A 20,775-nucleotide genomic window follows, 5' to 3' on the forward strand; every position below is an offset into this window, starting at 1 on the left:
TGTTGTGGGTACTATGGTGTTGAACGTTGAGCTGTAATCAATGAACAGCATTCTCACATAGGTGTTCCTTTTGTCCAGGTGGGAAAGGGCAGTGTGGTGAGCAATTGCGATTGCGTCATCTGTGGATCTGTTGGTGTCGGTATGCGAATTGGAGTGGGATGATGGTGTTGTTGTGTGTCATTACCAGCCTTTCAAAGCACTTCATGGCTACCGATGTGAGTGCTACAGGGCGGTAATCATTTAGGCAGGTTACCTTTGTGTTCTTGGCCACAGGGACTATGGTGGCCTGCTTGAAACATGTAGGTATTACAGATTCTGTCAGGGAAAGGTTGAAAATGTTAGTTAAGGCACTTGCCAGTTGGTCCGCGCATGCTCAGCGTAGACGTCCTGGTAATCCGTCTGGCCCCGCAGCCTTGTGAATGTTGACCTGAAGAAAGGTCTTGCTTACATCGGCTACAGAGAGAGTGATCACACAGCCATCTGAAACAACTGGTGTTCTTATGCATGCTTCAGTGTTGCTTGCCTCGAAGCAAGCATAAAAGGGCATTTAGCTCGTCTGGTAGGCTCATGTCACTGGGCAGCTTGCAGCTGGGTTTCCCTTTGTAGTCCGTAATAGTTTGCAAGCCCTGCCACATACGACGAGCAACAGAGCCGGTGTAGTAGGATTCAATCTTAGTTCTGTATTGACGCTTTGCCTGTTTGATGGTTTGTCTGAGGGCATAGGCTGGATTTCTTATAAGCGTCCGGATTAGTATCCCGCTCCTTAAAAGCGGAAGCTCTAGCCTTTAGCTTGGTGCGGATGTTGCCTGTAATCCATGGCTTCTGGTTGGGATATGTACGCCCCGTCAATGTAGGGATGACTTCATCGATGCACTTATTGATGAAACCGGTGACTGAAGTGGTACACTCCTCAATGCCACTGGATAAATCCCGGAATATATTCCAGTCTGTGCTAGCAAAAAAGTCCTGTAGCGTAGCATCAGCATCATCTGACCACTTCCGTATTGAGTGAGTCACTGGTACTTCCTGCTTTAGTTTTTGCTTGAAAACAGGAATCAAGAGGGTAGAATTATGGTCAGATTTGCAAAATGGAGGGCAAGGGAGAGCTTTGTATGCTTCTGTGTGTGTGTTTTTTTTTCCTCTGGTTGCACGTGAAATCCTGGTAGAAATTAGGTAAAACGGTGTTAAGTTTTCCTGTATTAATGTCCCCGGTGATGGGTTCTGACTCCTAAACTTGAAATATTTTTAAATCATCAGGTATCCTATGGAAATGGAGTGCTGTAGTCTGGTTTCCACACCAGAAGTTAATGGTTATCTGTGGGAGAAATGCATATGGGGGAGGCAATTAAGCTTGGAATATACTGAGTAAAAGAAAAGCAATCGCATGGTTGCAGTCACTGATAGGGTGAAGAGATGAGGAGTGGGGGCCCGAGGGCAGGTCACATTAAAGGAGAAGGAACAGTTTATTGCCCGTATGCCTTAACTTCCTACCTAGCAATAAAGACGTAATGTTTAGAGGGAAGGAGGTGCCTGCACCAAAATTGGGGTATATATACACTTGTGCTGGTGGAAACATGTCTGTCTGTTCAGCTGTCTGACCCTTTGGGTGAATAAACTTGGTTTGAGCTTTCATAGTTGTCCGTCAGTTTTTACCCTGTAATTTAGAACCTAACAACGGCCACAAGGAGTGCCGCTTCTGGATGAACATTTTCCTGTTTGTTTATGGGCAGCTCGCTGAGGGAGGTCTTAGTGCCAGTATCGGTTTATGGCCGTAAATAGACGGCCACGAATAATATTGATGAAAACTCTTGGTAGATAGTGTGGTCTACAGCTTATGAGGTACTCTAAGCAATACCTTAAGAATGATTTAATATTAAGACATCGCACACCAGCTGTTATTGACAAATAGACACACACCCCCACCCATTGTCTTACCAGACGTACCTGTTCCGTCCTGCCGATGCACGGAAAACCCAGCCAGGTCTATATTATTCGTGTCCTCGTTCAGCCACGACTCGTGAAACATAAGATATTACCGTTTTTAATGTCCCGTTGGTAGCACAATCTCAAACGGATGTTCAGTTTAATTTCCAATGATTGCACGTTGCCCAATAGAACGGATGTTAGAAGCGACGAATTCTCACAAGGCACCCTGATCTCCGCCCCCCTGTATTTCCGTCTTTTCTTCACAGGGATTGGGCCTGGTCTCCGGGAAGCAGTATATCCTTCACATCGGACTCATTAAAGAGAATCTTTGTCCAGTTCAAGGTGAGTAATTGCTGTTCTGATATCCAGAATCTCTTTTCGGTCATAAGAGACAGTAGCAGCAATATTATGTACAAAATAAGTTACAAACACGAAAAACTACTAAAATAGCGAGGTGGGTTAGGAGCCCGTAAAACGGCAGCCATCCCCTCCTGCGCCATTATCTGCTCCTGCAGTCATCACAGTCATCAGCAACAAAGCATTGGGGTCTGACATCAATATGTGAATAACTACAATGATATTTTATTATGGTCAATTTCAGAAAATGTTATAACATAAACCTACTGTTGACAAGTAGGCTATGGTGTAATGGAATGTTTTGCCTTGTGTGGTTGGTTTTGACACTTATGTTGGTGTCAAAACTAGCCATAAAATAACGCAATATATGTCAAAAGGTCTAAATATATGTGCCATGACCACATGACAGGTATGACAAGTTGTCAGCTGTTATGACAAGTTGTCAGCTGTTATGACATGGTTATGACAAGTTGTCAGCTGTTATGACATGGTTATGACCGTGTCATAATGTGTTATGACGCTGGGTTTCAAGTAAAGTGTTACCAAATATTTTCATCCTGAAGTAGTCTGACCGCCCACAGCATGAAAAATGCTGACCATGCCGTTATGATCTCTGTCGGGGCCAGCAGCTCTCTACATTATAGTATAATAGAAATCTCAGACAGGACTTCAGACTGGGTTTGTAACCATTTAAGGAGTGGGAGTTGTTGGTACGTATTGGCCCTATCCACTCCTCTCTCTCAAGAAGAAGAAAAAGAATGCTAGAAAACTTTAGCGCCCCTGGAGTAGGTAGGTAGGTGTGTGTGTATATGAGAGAATGAGGAGACTCACATCTTTGCAGGCAGCAATCTGGTTGATGTACTCTCCGTCAGTGAAGACTATGTTCTGGCCGTCTGCCTGTAGGCCTATGGAGAGGAGAGAGTGAGCAAGATGAGTGCATTTATAATATACAAAGAATAAGGAGATTCATTTGTCATGCTCTTGACAAAGGAATTCAGCCGAAACGTTGTGCAGTTTCCGTTAATATAACCATATTATTTTCTCTTAAATTTGCATACTGTAAAAACAGACAGTGTTTAAGTGTTGTCTGCACATTGAATTGATAAAGCTATGTAGCCATCCTTGTCCTGTGGCTATTTGTCTATTTTGTTCAATCAGGAATATTGAAATATTGTAGGTACAAGCCTTATTTTAGCATATATTAATGATATAATAAATGACTAAAGGGTATATTGTCAATCACTGGGTGAGCAGGTTATATGAGCCTAGTAATTTTTTTATGAGCCTTAAATATTATGATTAAATGTTTCCAAGTTAATCTCAAGATAAAATCTATTTTCAAAGATGCCTCGTTCACTGGTTCAAGACAATAGTAAGTAACCTGATGACTACAAAAATAAAAAATACGCACGCACACAGGCGCACGCTTACAAACCAGGTGCATGAAAGAAATCCTTGCGTTGTTTATTATAACACACAATATGGGGGACAAGGAGGTGTTACTGTGTGTTGTCATGTACCTGGCATGGTGATGGTTCCCTCATGCTCAAGAGTCTCTGGGTTGATCTTGATGGCCGACGTACTGTGGTTGTTACTCATATCCCGGTACAACAGGCAGCCCTGCACGCACACAATCAATCTTTTTTTATTATTTATACACTACTTTTAGGACTGCAATTGTCACAATTTGTCCCAAAAGCAACCCAGACCAAGCCCTCAGAGTTTGAATGTGTTGTACAAAGGAATACAAACAGTGCTTCATCAAACTTTCTTTTGGGGGTAGATGTCTATTCCTTTCTAATCCCCTAAATATCTTCAGTAGGAGCAGAATCATTATCGACCCAAGCATTTACTGCATACAGATCAGCAACTATGTTTATTGGGTCAAATGGGGGGTGATCGAAATCAATGCAGTGAGCAAACGGCATGGTACAAGACCATAACTCACAATGAAATAGAATTCCAGGTTGCCTATAGTCTTACTTTTGGTTTTAATTTTAATACATTATGAAAACAGAATCTGAGGTTAAGTTACCTGAGCGAAACCCAACCACGATCTCTTCTCCTTCCGATTCCTGATGCGTGATGTGGAATTATACACATGGCCCTGGAATACAAACACACACATTGGTCAAATTTTAGAATGCAACCACAAACGCACAGCCAAACGTTAGACACAAATATATTCCCTCAATGATGTATGGTCCACTGTGTCAGCACTACGTGGCATCAACAATCAACCTCAGAAATGAGAGAATAATTATGGAATCTGGGGGAAGTTGGTGTCAAATATTTGATTTCATCTACTACTTTAGTACAGCAGAGTGCTATTATGGAGAGTCTCCTCTTATCAACCAACTGGGGCAGTAACTGAAACATTTGCCTATGAGAAATGTGTTTGAAATGTTTAAGTTCTGACTCAACCTATGGCTATGTGATCAAAAGTCAATGGAAGGAAAACACAATGCTTTGTAAGAATTTAGGTATGATGAAGTCTTATTTAGTATGTGCTGTAATCTACTTTTCAGTTCAACAAGCATATGATCTTTAAAAGGAGCGGTACAGAGTCATAAAACCATTGTTGCTGTAGAAGACCATAGCGTTACAAAAATGCTTTAAAAACCTTTCTATTTAAAATGGCAAAGAAACTATGAGGACTATGCCTGCAGTGAGCAATGATGTGTCACTTCTGTTGCTGGAGCCCACTTTGTAGAGGCCGTCCTTGCAGAGCAGGTAGCATATACGCTCTCTCTCACGTACACACACATCAACCCACATTCCTACACCCCACCCCACGTACCCTGACAGTGCCGCTGTAGCCGGAGCCCACTTTGTAGAGGCCGTCCTTGCAGAGCAGGTAGAGGAAGGAGCCATCGGTCTGCAGCAGGCAGCGCTCATCCTCGTCAATCGTCACCTCCTTCAACACCCACTTGTTCATCAGCGCCACCCGCTTGATGCCGTTGCCGAACCAGTCCTGGATCTGGATCTTGCCCACCAGCACAGCCTGCACGCTCCTCTGTAGCGCGTTCAGAATGGTCGGCACCTGGGACGAAGAGGAAGGGGAGGGAAGAATTAAGATTAAGAAAGAAGAATTAAAGGAAATGAACTGTAATAGAAATGGGAGACTATGAAGTGGACTGTTTTGGCTTTTTTTTTGACTGTGGAGTGTTTGGTAGAAAGGTCTGGTTTGATATCAGGGCTCCAGAGTGCCGAAAACATAGTCGCATTTTGCAACCCTTTTACTTGAGAAAAACGCATTCTGATTTTATAACATTTAAAATTACAATTGTATTATATTTAGAGTTAGCAATCTAGCTAATGTGTTTTCATTTTCCTCTTCTTCAGGTGAATTAGCCCCACATTATATTAGTGCACGTAAAAATGTAGACAAATTCTGCTTAATTTAAGCCAAAAGAAATCTGAACCTACACTATATATACACTAAAGTATGGACACACCTTCAAACTAGTGGATTTGGCTATTTCAGCCACACCTGTTGCTGACAGGTGTATAATATCAAAAACACAGTCATATAATCTTAATAGTCAAACATTGGCAGTAGAATGGCCTTACTAAAGAGCTCAGTGACTTTCAATGTGGCACAGTTATACGATGTCACCCTTCCAACAAGTCAGTTCGTCAAATTTCTGCCCTGCTAGAGCTGCCCCTGTCAACTGTAAGTGCTGTTATTGTGAAGTGGAAACGTCTAGGAGCAACAACGGCTCAGCCGCGAAGTGGTAGGCCACACAAGCTCACAGAATGGGACCACCGAGTGCTGAAGCGTGTGGCGCGTAAAAATTGTCTGTCCTCGGTTTCAACACTCACTACTGAGTTCCAAACTGCCCGTAGAAGCAACATCAGCACAATAACTGTTAGTTGGGAGCTTCATGAAATAGGTTTCCATGGCCGAGCAGCCGCACACAAGCCTAAGATCACCATGCGCAATGCCAAGCGTCGGCTGGAGTGGTGTAAAGCTCACCTCCATTGGACTCCGGAGCAGCTGAAACACGTGTGATGAATCACGCTTCACCATCAGGCAGTCTGATGGACGAATCTGAGTTTGGCGGATGCCAGGAGAACACTACCTGCCCCAATGTATAAGTGCCCACTGTAAAGTTTGGTGGAGTAGGAACAATGGTCTGGGCTGTTTTTCCAACTTTGTGGCAACAGTTTGGGGAAGGCCCTTTCCTGTTTCAGCATGAAAACGCCCCTGTGCACAAAGCAAGGTCCATTCAGAAGTGGTTTGTCGAGATCTGTGTGGAATAACTTTACTGGCCTGAACAGAGCCCTGACCTCAATCCCATCGAACACCTTTGGGATGAATTTAACGCCAACTGCGAGCCAGGCTAATCGCATAACATCAGTGCCCAACTGCTTTGGCATTACATTTTCATTGAACCAGATATTGTAGAGTCTTCTGGTGACAATGGTGTGGAAGAAACAGTGTCGTTGTTGAGGAAGTTGTTGAGGAAGTTGACTGAGTTTGTAAATCAGTGGAATGCCCGGTGGAAGCAGAGATTGCCAAACGCAAAGCTAGTCCAAAAAGAGAACAGAAAGAAGGCTGTTGTATAAAACACTTGTCTCTGGATTACATCTTCAAACTAAGGGCAACCATGACATCGATGACAGAGGGAGAAGCATTCATCCATGTATACTGGTAAGAGTCTAGCTACATTTTCAGATATTATTGCTACCCAACGGTATTCCGTACACATTTTGCGTATCCGCTGCATTTAAACGAGGCTGTAGCGACTGTGTTGGCATTAAAATCAGGGGTGTAAGCTATGTTTCTATTCAAGCGTTGATTGACATGGTAATGGACCAATAGTATTCGAGAAAATATGAAAAAACGTACCTACATTGTGACGTGTACCAACGTAACGTACGGCACGCATTATGCAACTCATTGTGTGGCATACAGCGTCTTTCCACCAGGGGTTAGCGCTTCTCTTGCAAATTAAAAACATGCTTAACCATATACACTTCATTATTCATGATTTAAATGAACATTAGTTTTAAAATTATTATTGGTAATAGTAAACATTTTTCAAGAGATAAAGAGTGCTAATGGCAATTTGGCCATCAATAACAAACATTGAATCAATGAATTCCATAATATTTTGATGTGCAGAATCTTAAAAAGAATACCACTGCACCATCCTCTGACCTGCATTTACACAAGCAAACCCATCACCTTCTCACAGAGAGCTTTAGTTTTTATGCTATCACGTTTGCTGTGCCAACCTATTCAGGACAGTTGTGTGTTCAATAATTTTGAAACCTCACGTGCATGTCAGTAAAGCATGTCCTAAATTCTATTAAACTTTGCAAATCACATGCTCTAACCAAAATTGAGACGCAACATTCCTGCGTGCCCCTCTTTCTGCTCTTGATTGTGCATAGGTAAAGAAAATGAACGGGATTCCTTAAAAAGACAGCATGTCACCGAACTGCAATAGTTACTGTGAACTATGTGGAACGTTATTGGACCATTGGCTTCCCTGTAAACAGGTGCCGACAGGAGGCACGAGCCACCTCCCTAAGGCTCTTCCCTGCCTTCACCTCCTGTAGCTGTTCGGGGGTGTAGTGGTGCGGTTTCTTGGGCTTCTGTCGGGCCTTTCCCTTTCCAGACATTTCCTGTCATAATACAATTAAAATGAGGGATTTTTTGTGTTCATGCAACATACTTAATTAAGATAGTGCAAAGGAAATGGATATCATTTCCATGTAATCCAACATAACGTTATTGCATATTTCAGGGAAAGAGCAGGTGTTCTTGTACACTCAGTGTATATGATGGAGTGAGAGGACAAGGTGAGTTGGTGTTACTACTGTTTTAATTATTTTTATATTAATATCGTTGCTTTATACAGTAATTTACTAACGTTTAGTGGTTTATAAAAGTATTTCTCCCATGCAATTGGAAGATATAATATTAACCCTAGTCATTCTCATGCTTCGTTCATTAACATTATACAAAAGTAGCATTCCTTCATCTCTCTGAACAGAATCACATGCATCCCTTCTGAAAATAAAGTTCCCTACTTTGTGTAACTCATATTTAACGGTATATTTATCAAGACATTATCAATGGTGAGTGTAAAGTTAATTACACGTGAATTCATTAATATTTCATTCAATCAAGTGTATTTTTCATTACTGCATGCCATCATGACGCTCAAAAGCAGCGACAGCCACTGTTAACTTCTGAAAATAAATCCCTTATTCAAATTCGACACAAACCTTCAAATAGGTATGTAATGAGACATTATATAAACACTTTGAAGTGTTTTGACGTATTAAGTTTGACAAATCGGGTTAAAAAAGCTGTTTCCCAACACAACACATCTTCCCCTATCACTCAGTAGCCTTCGCTTCCAGCGCCGCCATTTTTAAAAAGACCCAGCGGAGCTCCATTGCCTTCTTCAATCATGCAGAGACGGGTAGCGTGGAGGTCTCGTCATTGATTTTGCTGGAAAGGGAAGAAATTGTGCTTTACAATGGTATTAATATCTACCAATTGAACTGGAAGAATTGCATTTTTTGGGAGCTAAAATAAGGTCAAGTGTACGGAACACCGTTAGGTAGCCGTATACAGTTGAAGTCGGAAGTTTACATACACCTTAGCCAAATACATTTAAACTCCATTTTTCACAATTCCTGACACTTACTCCTAGTAAAAATTCCCTATCTTAGGTCAGTTAGGATCACCACTTTATTTTAAGAATGTGAAATGTCAGAATAATATTAGAGAATGATTTATTTCAGCTTTTATTTCTTTCATCACATTCCCAGTGGGTCAGAAGTTTACATACACTCAATTATTTGGTAGCATTGCCTTTAAATTGTTTAACTTGGGTCAAACGTTTCGGGAAGCCTTCCACAAGCTACCCACAATAAGTTGGGTGAATTTTGGCCATTTCTCCTGACAGAGCTGGTGTAACTGAATCAGGTTTGTAGGCCTCCTTGCTCACACACGGTTTTTCAGTTCTGACAACAAATTATCTATAGGATTTAACTCAGGGCTTTGTGATGGCCACTCCAATACCTTGATTTTGTTGTCCTTAAGACATTTTGCCACAACTTTGGAAGTATGCTTGGGGTCATTGTCCATTTTGAAGACGTATTTGCGACCAAGCTTTAACTTCCTGACTGATGTCTTCAATATATGCACATCATTTTCCCACCTCATGATGCCATCTATTTTGTGAAATGCACCAGTCCCTCCTGCAGCAAAGAACCCCCACAACATGATGCTGCCACCCCCGTGCTTCATGGTTGGGATGGTGTTCTTCAGCTTGCAAGCATCCCCCTTTTTCCTCCAAACATAAAAGGTCATTAAAGCCAAACAGTTATATTTTTGTTTCATCAGACCAGAGGACATTTATCCAAACGTATGATCTTTTTCCCCATGTGCAGTTGCAAACCGTAGTCTGGCTTTTTTAATGGCGGTTTTGGAGCAGTGGCTTCTTCCGTGCTGAGCGGCCTTTCAGGTTATGTCGATATAGGACTAATTTTACTGTGGATATAGATACTTTTGTACCCGTTTCCACCAGCATCTTCACAAGGTCCTTTGCTGCTGTTCTGGGATTGACTTGCACTTTTCGCATGAAAGTACGTTCATCTCTAGGAGACAGAACGCATCTCCTTCCTAAGCGGTATGACGGTGGCGTGGTCCCATGGTGTTAATACTTGCGTACTATTGTTTGTACAGATGAACATGGTACCTTCAGGCATTTGGAAATTGCTCTCAAGGATGAACCAGACTTGTGGTCTACAATTTGTTTTCTGAGGTGTTGGCTGATTTCTTTTGGTTTTCCTATCATCTCAAGCAAAGAGGCCCTGAGTTTGAAGGTATGCCTTGAAATACATCCGCAAGTACACCTCCAATTGACTCAAATTATGTCAATTAGCTTATCAGAAGCTTCTAAAGCCATGACATAATTTTCTGGAATTTTCCAAGCTGTTTAAAGGCACAGACAACTTAGTGTATTGTAAACTTCTGACCCTCGGGAATTGTGATTATTTCACTTAAAATTCACTGTCTATAAACAATTGTTGGAAAAATTACTTGTGTCATGCACAAAGTAGATGTCCTAACCGACTTGTCAAAACTACAGTTTGTTGACAAGAAATGTGTGGAGTGGTTGAAAAACGAGTTAATGACTCCAACCTAAGTGTATGCAAACTTCACGTTTCAAATTTTGTCAGAAAGTCATTTTCATTGCAAGTTAGCGCGTACTGTTAGCTAACGTTAGCTGGCTGGCTCAGTAGCTAACGTTACGTGTATGATCTGTGTCGGAGCTCAAGAATGTTGGATGATGTTCACATTTTTCTTTTTTGAATGCGGCATTAGAGTTGGGAATATGGTTCATTGTTTAGCTAGCTAGATACATGTCTAAACAAAAGACTCCACTATGCAAGTAACCATTTCACTGTACCATTTCCACCTTCTGTATCCTGTGCATGTTACAATAAACAGATTTTATTTGATATAATGTGGGTTTACCAGAGACGGTAATGTGAAGAATAGCATGACCTGCACCAAAGTCAGATTAGGATATAGGCCAAGGACTAGATAAAGTGCCTCTACTTTTAGTATTGAAATCTTTGGTTGTTTACTACACTGTGAATCCTTAAAGAGATGGGTGAGGCTAAGGCTTAAGAGGGTGTGAACCATGCTGAATGGGTATAGACAAAGAAGAGGTCTCCAGTAGGTGTACCAAAAATATTCAAAAGGGACATTTTCCCAAAAGCAGGGTTTCAAGTTTATCAACTTTCAAATCAGAATTACTTTCTCATTGTTCCTCAACTGGAGTGTATGATATACCATTTTCTAGCTCGGAGTGTACTTTTATCCAATGTAAAAAAGTACATTTAAAATGTTGCTACATAAGACCAATTCACATATTTTTGGAAAAGGAGCATCAAACTCATCCCCGTGCACTTTTACCACCCTGTGAAGTTGAAATCATAATTTATTTAATCTGTAGCCTATAAAACTGTGCATGATTTTCCAAGTCGCAGTGGGAAAACCATACAGCATAGGATCGCATAACTGCATGTTGACATCGACATGGTCATTCTAACAATATTTGCGCATAAAACCGTTTCCATCGCAATGGTCGCATAATTAACTCCGAGACAAAGATCCCACCATGCCGAGCCAACAAATTGTCTGTTGACATTTACAAAACTGTATCGACACTTGCTGCTTTCATCACACCTGTTGTAATATATTTTTATATGGCATGACTTTATTTGCATTAAAAGGTTGGATATACATGGTTACAGACAGACAAATGCACACACACAAACAGTATCACTCAAACAGAAAATAATGTACACACACACAAATATTCTAAACTTAATTGCCGGAAGAATGCGGGCGGGGTAACATAAGAGGGTGGAAATCAGAAGCTTGACATTTACTCCAATGTAATTTCTGCTCTCCTTCAGAGCTCCAGATGCTGCTGCCTTGAGACAGTCTGGTGGTGTGGAGCAGGTTTAACAAGTCTAACCTGAGTAGGGAAGTGTGTTGAATCGTTTCGAGTTGTGTGGCACAGCGTCATCTCACCTGGATAGTCTGGCAGGCATGACTGCCGTTGTTGGTGAGTATGGCGGAGACGGCCTGCAGGGTCTTGCCCGTGTCTCCCCAGGACACCACCAGGCTGAAGAGGCAGGCACAGGACAGGGCGGTGAGGGCCTGCCCCGTGGGGTCGTTCATCCCCGTGCTGCGCACTGTTGTCTCCAGCAGCAGTTGGAACAGAGACTCTGTAGGGAGAATATAGAGGGTTAGGAGGGGCGGGGGTGTGTGTGTGTGTGTGTGTGTGGGTGTGTGTGTGTGTGTGTGTGTGTGTGTGTGTGTGTTTACCTGTGTCTGCACAAGTGCGTGCAAGTGTGTGTTTGCGTGCATGCCTCTGTGTGTGTGTGTCTTGGTCTATTTGCGTTTGCGCGTCTGAAGGTATACATGCATTGTGCGTGTCTGCCCATGCACGTGTGCTAGTAATAGAGCTCTGTAAATATACTGTGTATACACTACTGTTCAAAAGGTTAGGGTCATTTAGAAATGTCCTTTTTGAAAGAAAAGCTAATTTTTTGTCCATTAAAATAACATCAAATTGATCAGAAATACAGGGTAGACATCGTTAATGTTGTAAATGACTATTGAAGCTGCAAACGGCTGATTTTGAATGGAATATCAACATAGGCGTACAGAGGCCCATTATGAGCAACCATCACTCCTGTGTTCCAATGGCACGTTGTATTAGCTAATCCACGTTTATCATTTTAAAAGGCTAATTGATCATTAGAAAACCCTTTTGCAATTATGTTAGCACAGCTGAAAACTGTTCTGCTAATTAAAAAAAGCAATAAAACTGGCCTTCTTTAGACTAGTTGAGTATCTGGAGCATCAGCATTTGTGGGATCGATTAGAGGTTCAAAATGGCCGGAAACAAAAGAGATTTTCTAAAACTCGTCAGTCTATTCTTGTTCTGAGAAATGAAGGCTATTCCATGCGAGAAATTGGCCGTCTGGAGAAGGTTAATGACAATCACGATAAAAATATGTACATATTGTGTAATCGTGTCAAAGAACTTGAGAACAGAAGTAGGATAAATACGGTGAGATTGGTTCATCTGAAAGAGAGGCGTGAGGCTGGTGGTGGACTAATCTTGTGTGCAGAAAATCATCACAGAAGGATTTGATGACAGGCACGAATTCGAATTTGAACAAACCCATCGCAGTTTAACCATGCCTGACGAGAATAGGACCCCGAGAATGGTTCTCATCCGACCCTACGATCTACAGCCTGGGGGAAGGTACTTAAAGCAGCGAAAGGAAGGCGTTTGGTGGGAAGGCCGCCGGCTGTCTTTTTTCCCGGAACCTTTCCAAGTAACTGGCAATAAAGAGGAAGAAGTTTGCAACGGCGAAGAAACAACGCCAGGCACACACTGGCATTCCCAGCGACCCTGCTCTTTATTTGGAAGAGAAATAAAATGATTGTCAAGGACAATGTGGAGACTGAGAGATTCTTGATAGAGCAAGGTGTTTGGCCTAGATAACGACGACGAGACAAGGTAAAATACAAGTTGAATTGTATGCCGTTTACAAATGAAGGTAGCCTATGTGTTTGCGGGACTAATTTAGCCTTTCAAGCGCCTCACGGACCATTAGGAATCTTTTAGCTGAGGCTGCAGGTTATCTTCTGCAGCTTCAAAGACAGTTCTGTGATGATTGACTCATTGCGAAGCAACTTTACGCTCCAAGTTGCTTTGTTTTATTTTGGAATTTGTTTTCTCTGTTTATTTACACCGTTTTATTGTACAGCTGGAGCATATTTTGTGAAATGTTATATGATGTTCATTAGAGTTGTCAAGTGTGTTAAATGGGACACTTCTTGCTCAGAGGCAAAACTACTCAGTGCAAATATGGATAATGGTTATGTAAACATAACACCGGAATATAAACGGTTGTGGTAACCAAGTGAAGAGGAAAAAGATAGACATATTTAAAATCAAAACAGGCAGATAATTGTGTTCATACAGGAAACACATTTAACAGATAGAGGCACTAAAATTTTAAGCTGGGTTGCATAAGTTTATCATAGCTCATTTAATTCAAAACAAAATGGGGTGATTATTCTGATGAGCAAAATACTTTAAATGTTTTAATGTTGAAGCAACACTGATGAGCCGGCAGGCGCATCTGCATTGAGGCTCTTATAAGGTAGTGTTATGCAACATATATGCTCCCAACAAGGAGAACCCTGATTTTTTTCATGAGGTCAACGTTATACTGGGAAATATGGAGGGGTAGATCGTCCTTGCTGGACACTTTAACCAAGTGATGGACATGACTAATAGAAGTAAATTTACAGGTAACTCCACACCAAAGAATAGACTTGCAACACATATGCTAGCAGAATGTGCACCTTAGACATATGGAGATCAGTCCATCCTAATGGTAGAGAATATACTTTCTTCTCCCACTGTCATAAGACACACTCCAGAATAGATGTATTCTTGATATCTAATTTCATGGTAAATGGGATTACTTGCCAGATTGGTCCCATTGCCCTCACATGTCATGCTATAGTAGATATAAACTGTGAGGAAGGGTAGATTTAAAAAACACCATGCTATTACAAGATGAGATATTTAGTCAGTCACTAGCAGAGGAAGGATAGATTTAATCAACACCATGCTATTACAAGATGAGATATTTAGTCAGTCACTAGCAGAGGAAGGGTAGATTTAACCTCTTACATCTAGACGTTCCGCTAGCGGAACACCTGCTCCAATATCCAATGATAGGCGTGGCGCGAATTACAAATTCCTCAAAAATACAAAAACTTCAATTTTTCAAACATATGACTATTTTACAGCATTTTAAAGACAAGACTCTCCTTTATCTAACCACACTGTCCGATTTCAAAAAGGCTTTACAGCGAAAGCAAAACTTTAGATTATGTCAGCAGAGTACCCAGCCAGAAATAATCAGACACCCATTTTTCAAGCTAGCATATAATGTCACAAAAAACAAAACCACAGCTAAATGCAGCACTAACCTTTGATGATCTTCATCAGATGACAACCCTAGGACATTATGTTAAACAATACATGCATGTTTTGTTCAATCAAGTTCATATTTATATCAAAAACCAGCTTTTTACATTAGCATGTGACGTTCAGAACTAGCATTCCCACCGAACACTTCCGGTGAATTTACTAAATTACTCACGATAAACGTTCACAAAAAACATTATTATTTTAAGAATTATAGATACAGAACTCCTTTGTGCAATCGAGGTGTCCGATTTTAAAATAGCTTTTCGGTGAAAGCACATTTTGCAATATTCTGAGTACATAGCCCGGCATCACGGGTTAGCTATTTAGACACCCAGCAAGTTTAGCCTTCACCAAAGTCAGATTTACTTACTATAAGAAAAATGTTATTACCTTTGGTGTTCTTCGTCAGAATGCACTCCCAGGACTGCTACTTCAATAACAAATGTTGGTTTGGTTCAAAATAATCCATAGTTATATCCAAATAGCGGTGTTTTGTTCGTGCGTTCAAGACACTATCCGAAGTGTAAATAAGGGTCACGCGCATGACGCATTTCGTGACAAAAAAAATCTAAATATTTCATTACTGTACTTCGAAGCATGTCAACCGCTGTTTAAAATCAATTTTTATGCAATTTTTCTCGTAAAAAAGCGATAATATTCCGACCGGGAGCGGTGGTTTTCGTTCAAAGATAAAACATAGAGTCCCCTCGTGCACGCGCCTGAGTCTCACAGTACTGTGACCAGCCACTATCCAAACGTGCTACTTTTTTCAGCCAGAGCCTGCAAAGCCACGATTCAGCTTTTTGCCGCCTTCTGAGAGCCCATGGGAGCCGTAGGAAGTGTCATTTTATCTATGAAAGCAGGGAAATCACCTGGTCTGGATGGCCTTCCTGTAAAATATTATACAACTATAATACCAGTCAAAAGTTTCGGACACACCTACTCATTCAAGGGTTTTTCTTTATTTTTTTATATTTTCTACATTGTGGAATAATAGTGAAGACATCACAACTATGAAATAACACATGGAATCCACGCTTTGCCTTGATAACTTCGCGCACACTTCGCTTTCTGTCAACCAGCTTCATGAGGTAGTCACCTGGAATGCATTTCAATTAACAGGTGTCCCTTCTTAAAGTTAATTTGTGGAATTTCTTTCCTTCTTAACAAGTAGGAGCCAATCAGTTGTGTTATGACAAGGTAGGGGTGGGTATACAGAAGATAACCCTATTTGGAAAAAGACCAAGTCGATATTATAGCAAGAACAGCTCAAATAAGCAAAGAGAAACGACAGTCCATCATTACTTTAAGACATGAAGGTCAGTCAATACGGAAAATGTTAATATCTTTGAAAGTTTCTTCAAGTGCAGTCGCAAAAACGAAGGCTGATGAAGAAACTGGCTCTCATGAGGACCGCCACAGGAAAGGAAGACCAGAGTTACCTCTGCTGTAGAGGATAAGATCATTAGAGTTACCAGCGTCAGATTGCAGCCCAAATAAATGCATCAGAGTTCAAGCAGCAGACATCTCAACATCAACTGTTCAGAGGAGACTGTGAATCAGGCCTTCATGGTTGAATTGCTGCAAAGAAACCACTACTGAAGGACACCAATAATAAGAAGAGACTTGCTTGGGACAAGAAACACGAGCAAAGAACATTAGACCGGTGGAAATCTGTCCTTTGGTCTGGAGTCCAAATTTGAGATTTTTGGTTTCAACTGCCGTGTCTTTGTGGGACGCAGAGGAGATGAACGGTTGATCTCCGCATGTGTGGTTCCCACTGTGAAGCAAAGAGGTGGTGGTGTGATGGTGCTTTGCTGGTGACACTGTCGGTGATTTATTTAGAATTCAAGGCACACTTAACCAGCAAGGCTACCACAGCATTCTGCAACGATACGTCATCCCATCTGGTTTGCGCTTAGATGGAACCCGATGGTCCTGTTTTTCAGGACACCTCCAGGCTGTGTAAGGGATATTTGACCAAGAAGGAAAGTGATGGAGTGCTGCATCAGATGACCTGACCTCCACAATCACCCAACCTCAACCCAATTGAGATGGTTTGGGATGAGTTGGACCGCAGAGTGAAGGAAAAGCAGCCAACAGGTAGTCAGCATATGTGGGAACTCCTTCAAGACTGTTGGACATTCCTCATGACGCTGGTTGAGAGAATGCTAAGAGTGTGCAAAGCTGTCGTCAAGGCAAAGGGTGGCTACTTTGAAGAATCTAAAATATATTTTGATTTGTTTAACACATTTTGTTACTACATGATTCCATGTTATTTCATAGTTATGAAATCTTCACTATTATTCTACAATGTATAAAATAGTCAAAATAAAAACCCATGAATGAATAGGTGTGTCCAAACTTTAACAGGTACTGTATACTGACATTATTGTACCTGTATTGGCAGTGGTTTAGCAGGAGGCATTTAAAAATGGCTCCCTGCACACCTTTAATGAGGCTTTGATATCGCTGATTCCTATAAAGGATAGAGATACTACAGAACCTGGGAATTTTAGAGCTATCAGCCTCCTTAATGTGAATTGCAAGATTCTTACTAAGACCCTTGCGATACGCTTAGAGAAGGCACTACCTAATATTATACTTAGTGACCAATTAGGATTTATTAAGAACCTCAACTGATAATATGAGGAGGCTCTTACATCAAATGTGGTTAAACCGCTCAAATACAGTTTCTACCGCTGCTGTCTCGGATGCTGAGAAAGCATTTGTTAGGGTAGAGTGGGCTTTTCTCTTAACCTGTTATGGCTAGGGGGCAGTATTTTCACGGCTGGATAAAAAAACGTACCCGATTTAATCTGGTTACTACTCCTGCCCAGTAACTAGAATATGCATATAATTATTGGCTTTTGATAGAAAACACCCTAAAGTTTCTAAAACTGTTTGAATGGTGTCTGTGAGTATAACAGAACTCATATTGCAGGCAAAAACCTGAGAAGATTTCATGCAGGAAGTGGCCTGTCTGACAAGGTGTCGTTCTTCTTGTCTCTGTTTATTGAAGAGTGAGGATCTTAGCTGTCCCGTGACACTTCCTACGGCTGCCATAGGCTCTCAGAAGGCGGCAAAACGCTGAATCGTGGCTTTGCAGGCTCTGGCTGAAACAAAGTAGCGCGTTTGGGTAGTGGCTGGTTACAGTACTGTGAGACTCAGGCTCGTGCCCGCGTCGACCGAAAGCTTTGTTTTCTTTCCTCTGTTTAGCTAAATGGACATTCCCGGTCGGAATATTATCGCTTTTTTACGAGAAAAATGGCATAAAAATGGATTTTAAACAGCGGTTGACATGCTTCGAAGTACGGTAATGGAATATTTAGATTTTTTTTGTCACGAATTGCGCCATGTGCGCGACCCTGATTTTCCATTTCGGATAGTGTCTGGGACGCACGAACAAAACGCCGCTATTCGGATATAACGATGGATTATTTTGGACCAAACCAACATTTGTTATTGAAGTAGCAGTCCTGGGAGTGCATTCTGACGAAGACAACAAAAGGTAATCAAACTTTTATAATAGTAAATCTGATATTGGTGAGTGCTAAACTTGCCGGGTGTCTAAATAGCTAGCCCGTGATGGCTGGGCTATGTACTTAGAATATTGCAAAATGTGCTTTCACCAAAAAGCTATTTTAAAATCGAACATATCGAGTGCATAGAGGAGTTCTGTATCTATAATTCTTAAAATAATTGTTATGCTTTTTGTGAACGTTTATCGTGAGTAATTTGTTAGCAAATTCCCCGGAAGTTTGCGGGGGGTATGCTAGTTCTGAACGTCACATGCTAATGTAAAAAGCTGTTTTTTTATATAAATATGAACTTGATTGAACAAAACATGCATGTATTGTATAACATAATGTCCTAGGTGTGTCATCTGATGAAGATCATCAAAGGTTAGTGCTGCATTTAGCTGTCTTCTGGGTTTTTGTGACATATGCTAGCTTGAAAAATGGGTGTCTGATTATTTCTGGCTTGGTACTCTGCTGACATAATCTAATGTTTTGCTTTCGCTGTAAAGCCTTTTTGAAATCGGACAGTGTGGTTAGATAAAGGAGAGTCTTGTCTTTAAAATGCTGTGAAATAGTCATATGTTTGAAAAATTGAAGTTTTTGTAATTTTGAGGAATTTGTAATTCGCGCCACGCCTATCATTGGATATTGGAGCAGGTGTTCCGCTAGCGGAACGTCTAGATGTAAGAGGTTAAGAACCTTATAAAAATTGAGGGAGGCAGAGTTGTTATTGGTGCTAAAAAAGATGTCGATATGAGTGTTCAGAAATGTAGGATTATTTATTTAGTAAGTGCCAAACCTCCATCTTCTTGAGGCGTTTTACTGACTGGTAATGAAGCCAGCAGGGCTGAATGACCTGATATAGATCTTGATAAATACTTACACCCAGTAGTTAAAGTTCCATTCAAATCAAATACAATTTTAATGATACACATATTTAGCAGATGTTACTGCGGGTGTAGCGAAATGCTTGCTTATTTGCCTGCAGGAATAAGAAATGTTAACTCTAGATTAACTGTTATGGGCAGGGGAGTAAAATGAGTATCATTTAACCTAGGGATGCGCATATTGGAATCGGCCGATATTAGCTAAAAATGCCAACGTCTGTATCAGCCGATGTCTAGTTTAACGCCGATGTGCATACCTACATAACGTCGTTGCACCACGTAAAATTTGGCGCTACACTTGCAACACAGCATTCTTAACCTAGCCCACAAAGTCTGCTGTGTGGATCGAGCAGTCAACAAGTCGAGCAGTCATTTGAAAGAGTAAGACCATTTCAGCGAGACAACTTAAAAAGGTGAAATCCATTAACGCCAAGATAATGAAAATCATTGCCCTTGACAATCAACCGTTCTTTGTCGTGGGTGATGTTGGTTTTCGCCGACAGGTTGAGCACCGGTACACACTACCAAGTGCGCTATTTTTCAGATGTTGCCCTACCGGAGTTACACAGTAATAGCGTCACTGCTATTAGCTTCACGACATACATACATACTGTAATGACCTGACTAGATCATAAAGGAACAATTGTCTAGACAGAGGATGGAGTTAAGAATGGACAGTTTATTAACCCAACTTAACACAGGCTACTGTTTGGCCGTAGCCCACGCCAAATAAATGAAAGGTACCCTACAAACCAACCGTGACCTTCTCTTGTGAAGCCCAGACGTATGAGAGAGAACAATGGCTAAACCCGGTCTTAACTTCCAATGCTCCATCCCCCTGCCCAACCCCCCTCCACGCCACTCCGCCAACCACCAGGCTACCCGGTATGAGAACATTCCAGGCATTCCCGTGATTGGCAGATAGCAGGTTGATTGGCATGACCCCGCGAACACTGGTAAGTACGACACAACCCACTAATAGCCTAACACATAACCCACAGCTGTCTGTGCGGGTCGCTACAATACTATGGAACGTCGTTTGGGTCTTTGCGTGTCAAAAAATATACAGTAGCACTGTCAAAGCTGTACAAAAAAGTCTGCAAACAAGAAAACACAGGCCACGAACGATGTGTTTACAATACCGCGTTGGCAATAAAGCATAATATGTTCGACCACAACTTCTGAGGTAACTAGCTTTAGCTTGGTACCTAGCTAGCCCCAATACAACCAGCCTGAAAACAATGACCAGTAGAAACTGCAGTCATTTTCATTATTCTTAGCAATGATTTAGGAATCCTTGTAAGTATTAGCTAGGTTGCCACTTGTTGTTCACCTATTGAAATTGAACTTCAGTTCATGAAAATAAATAGCTTGCCAGCTACTGAACCCTGTTGCCCAAAGCTAACGTTATAAGCAGCCAGCTAGCTTCAATTCAAGGGGCTTTATTGGCATGGGAAACATATGTTAACATTAGTGCCAGCTAGTGTGTAGCTTATTCCTGCCTCGGTATCA

General features: G+C 41.3%; 1 protein-coding gene across 21 annotated transcripts in view; it reads right to left on the minus strand.

Moving 5' to 3' along the window:
• The window catches only part of LOC100380858 (E3 ubiquitin-protein ligase MYCBP2), a 354,690-nt gene that overhangs the window by 287,224 nt on the left and 46,691 nt on the right, over positions 1–20,775 (minus strand). For all 21 annotated transcript variants that reach the window (XM_082968826.1, XM_082968836.1, XM_082968833.1 and 18 more), the window contains exons 5-9: positions 11,861–12,057; positions 5,084–5,326; positions 4,319–4,390; positions 3,804–3,903; positions 3,115–3,188 (exon numbers count right to left, since the gene is read on the minus strand). In XM_082968826.1, the coding sequence (XP_082824952.1) occupies positions 3,115–3,188; positions 3,804–3,903; positions 4,319–4,390; positions 5,084–5,326; positions 11,861–12,057 (686 nt within the window). The remainder of the gene's footprint in view (positions 1–3,114; positions 3,189–3,803; positions 3,904–4,318; positions 4,391–5,083; positions 5,327–11,860; positions 12,058–20,775) is intronic.

The sequence above is a fragment of the Salmo salar genome, chromosome 25, assembly GCF_965601325.2.
Source record: "Salmo salar chromosome 25, fSalSal1, whole genome shotgun sequence".
In the NCBI taxonomy this organism is placed as follows: Eukaryota; Metazoa; Chordata; class Actinopteri; order Salmoniformes; family Salmonidae; genus Salmo; species Salmo salar.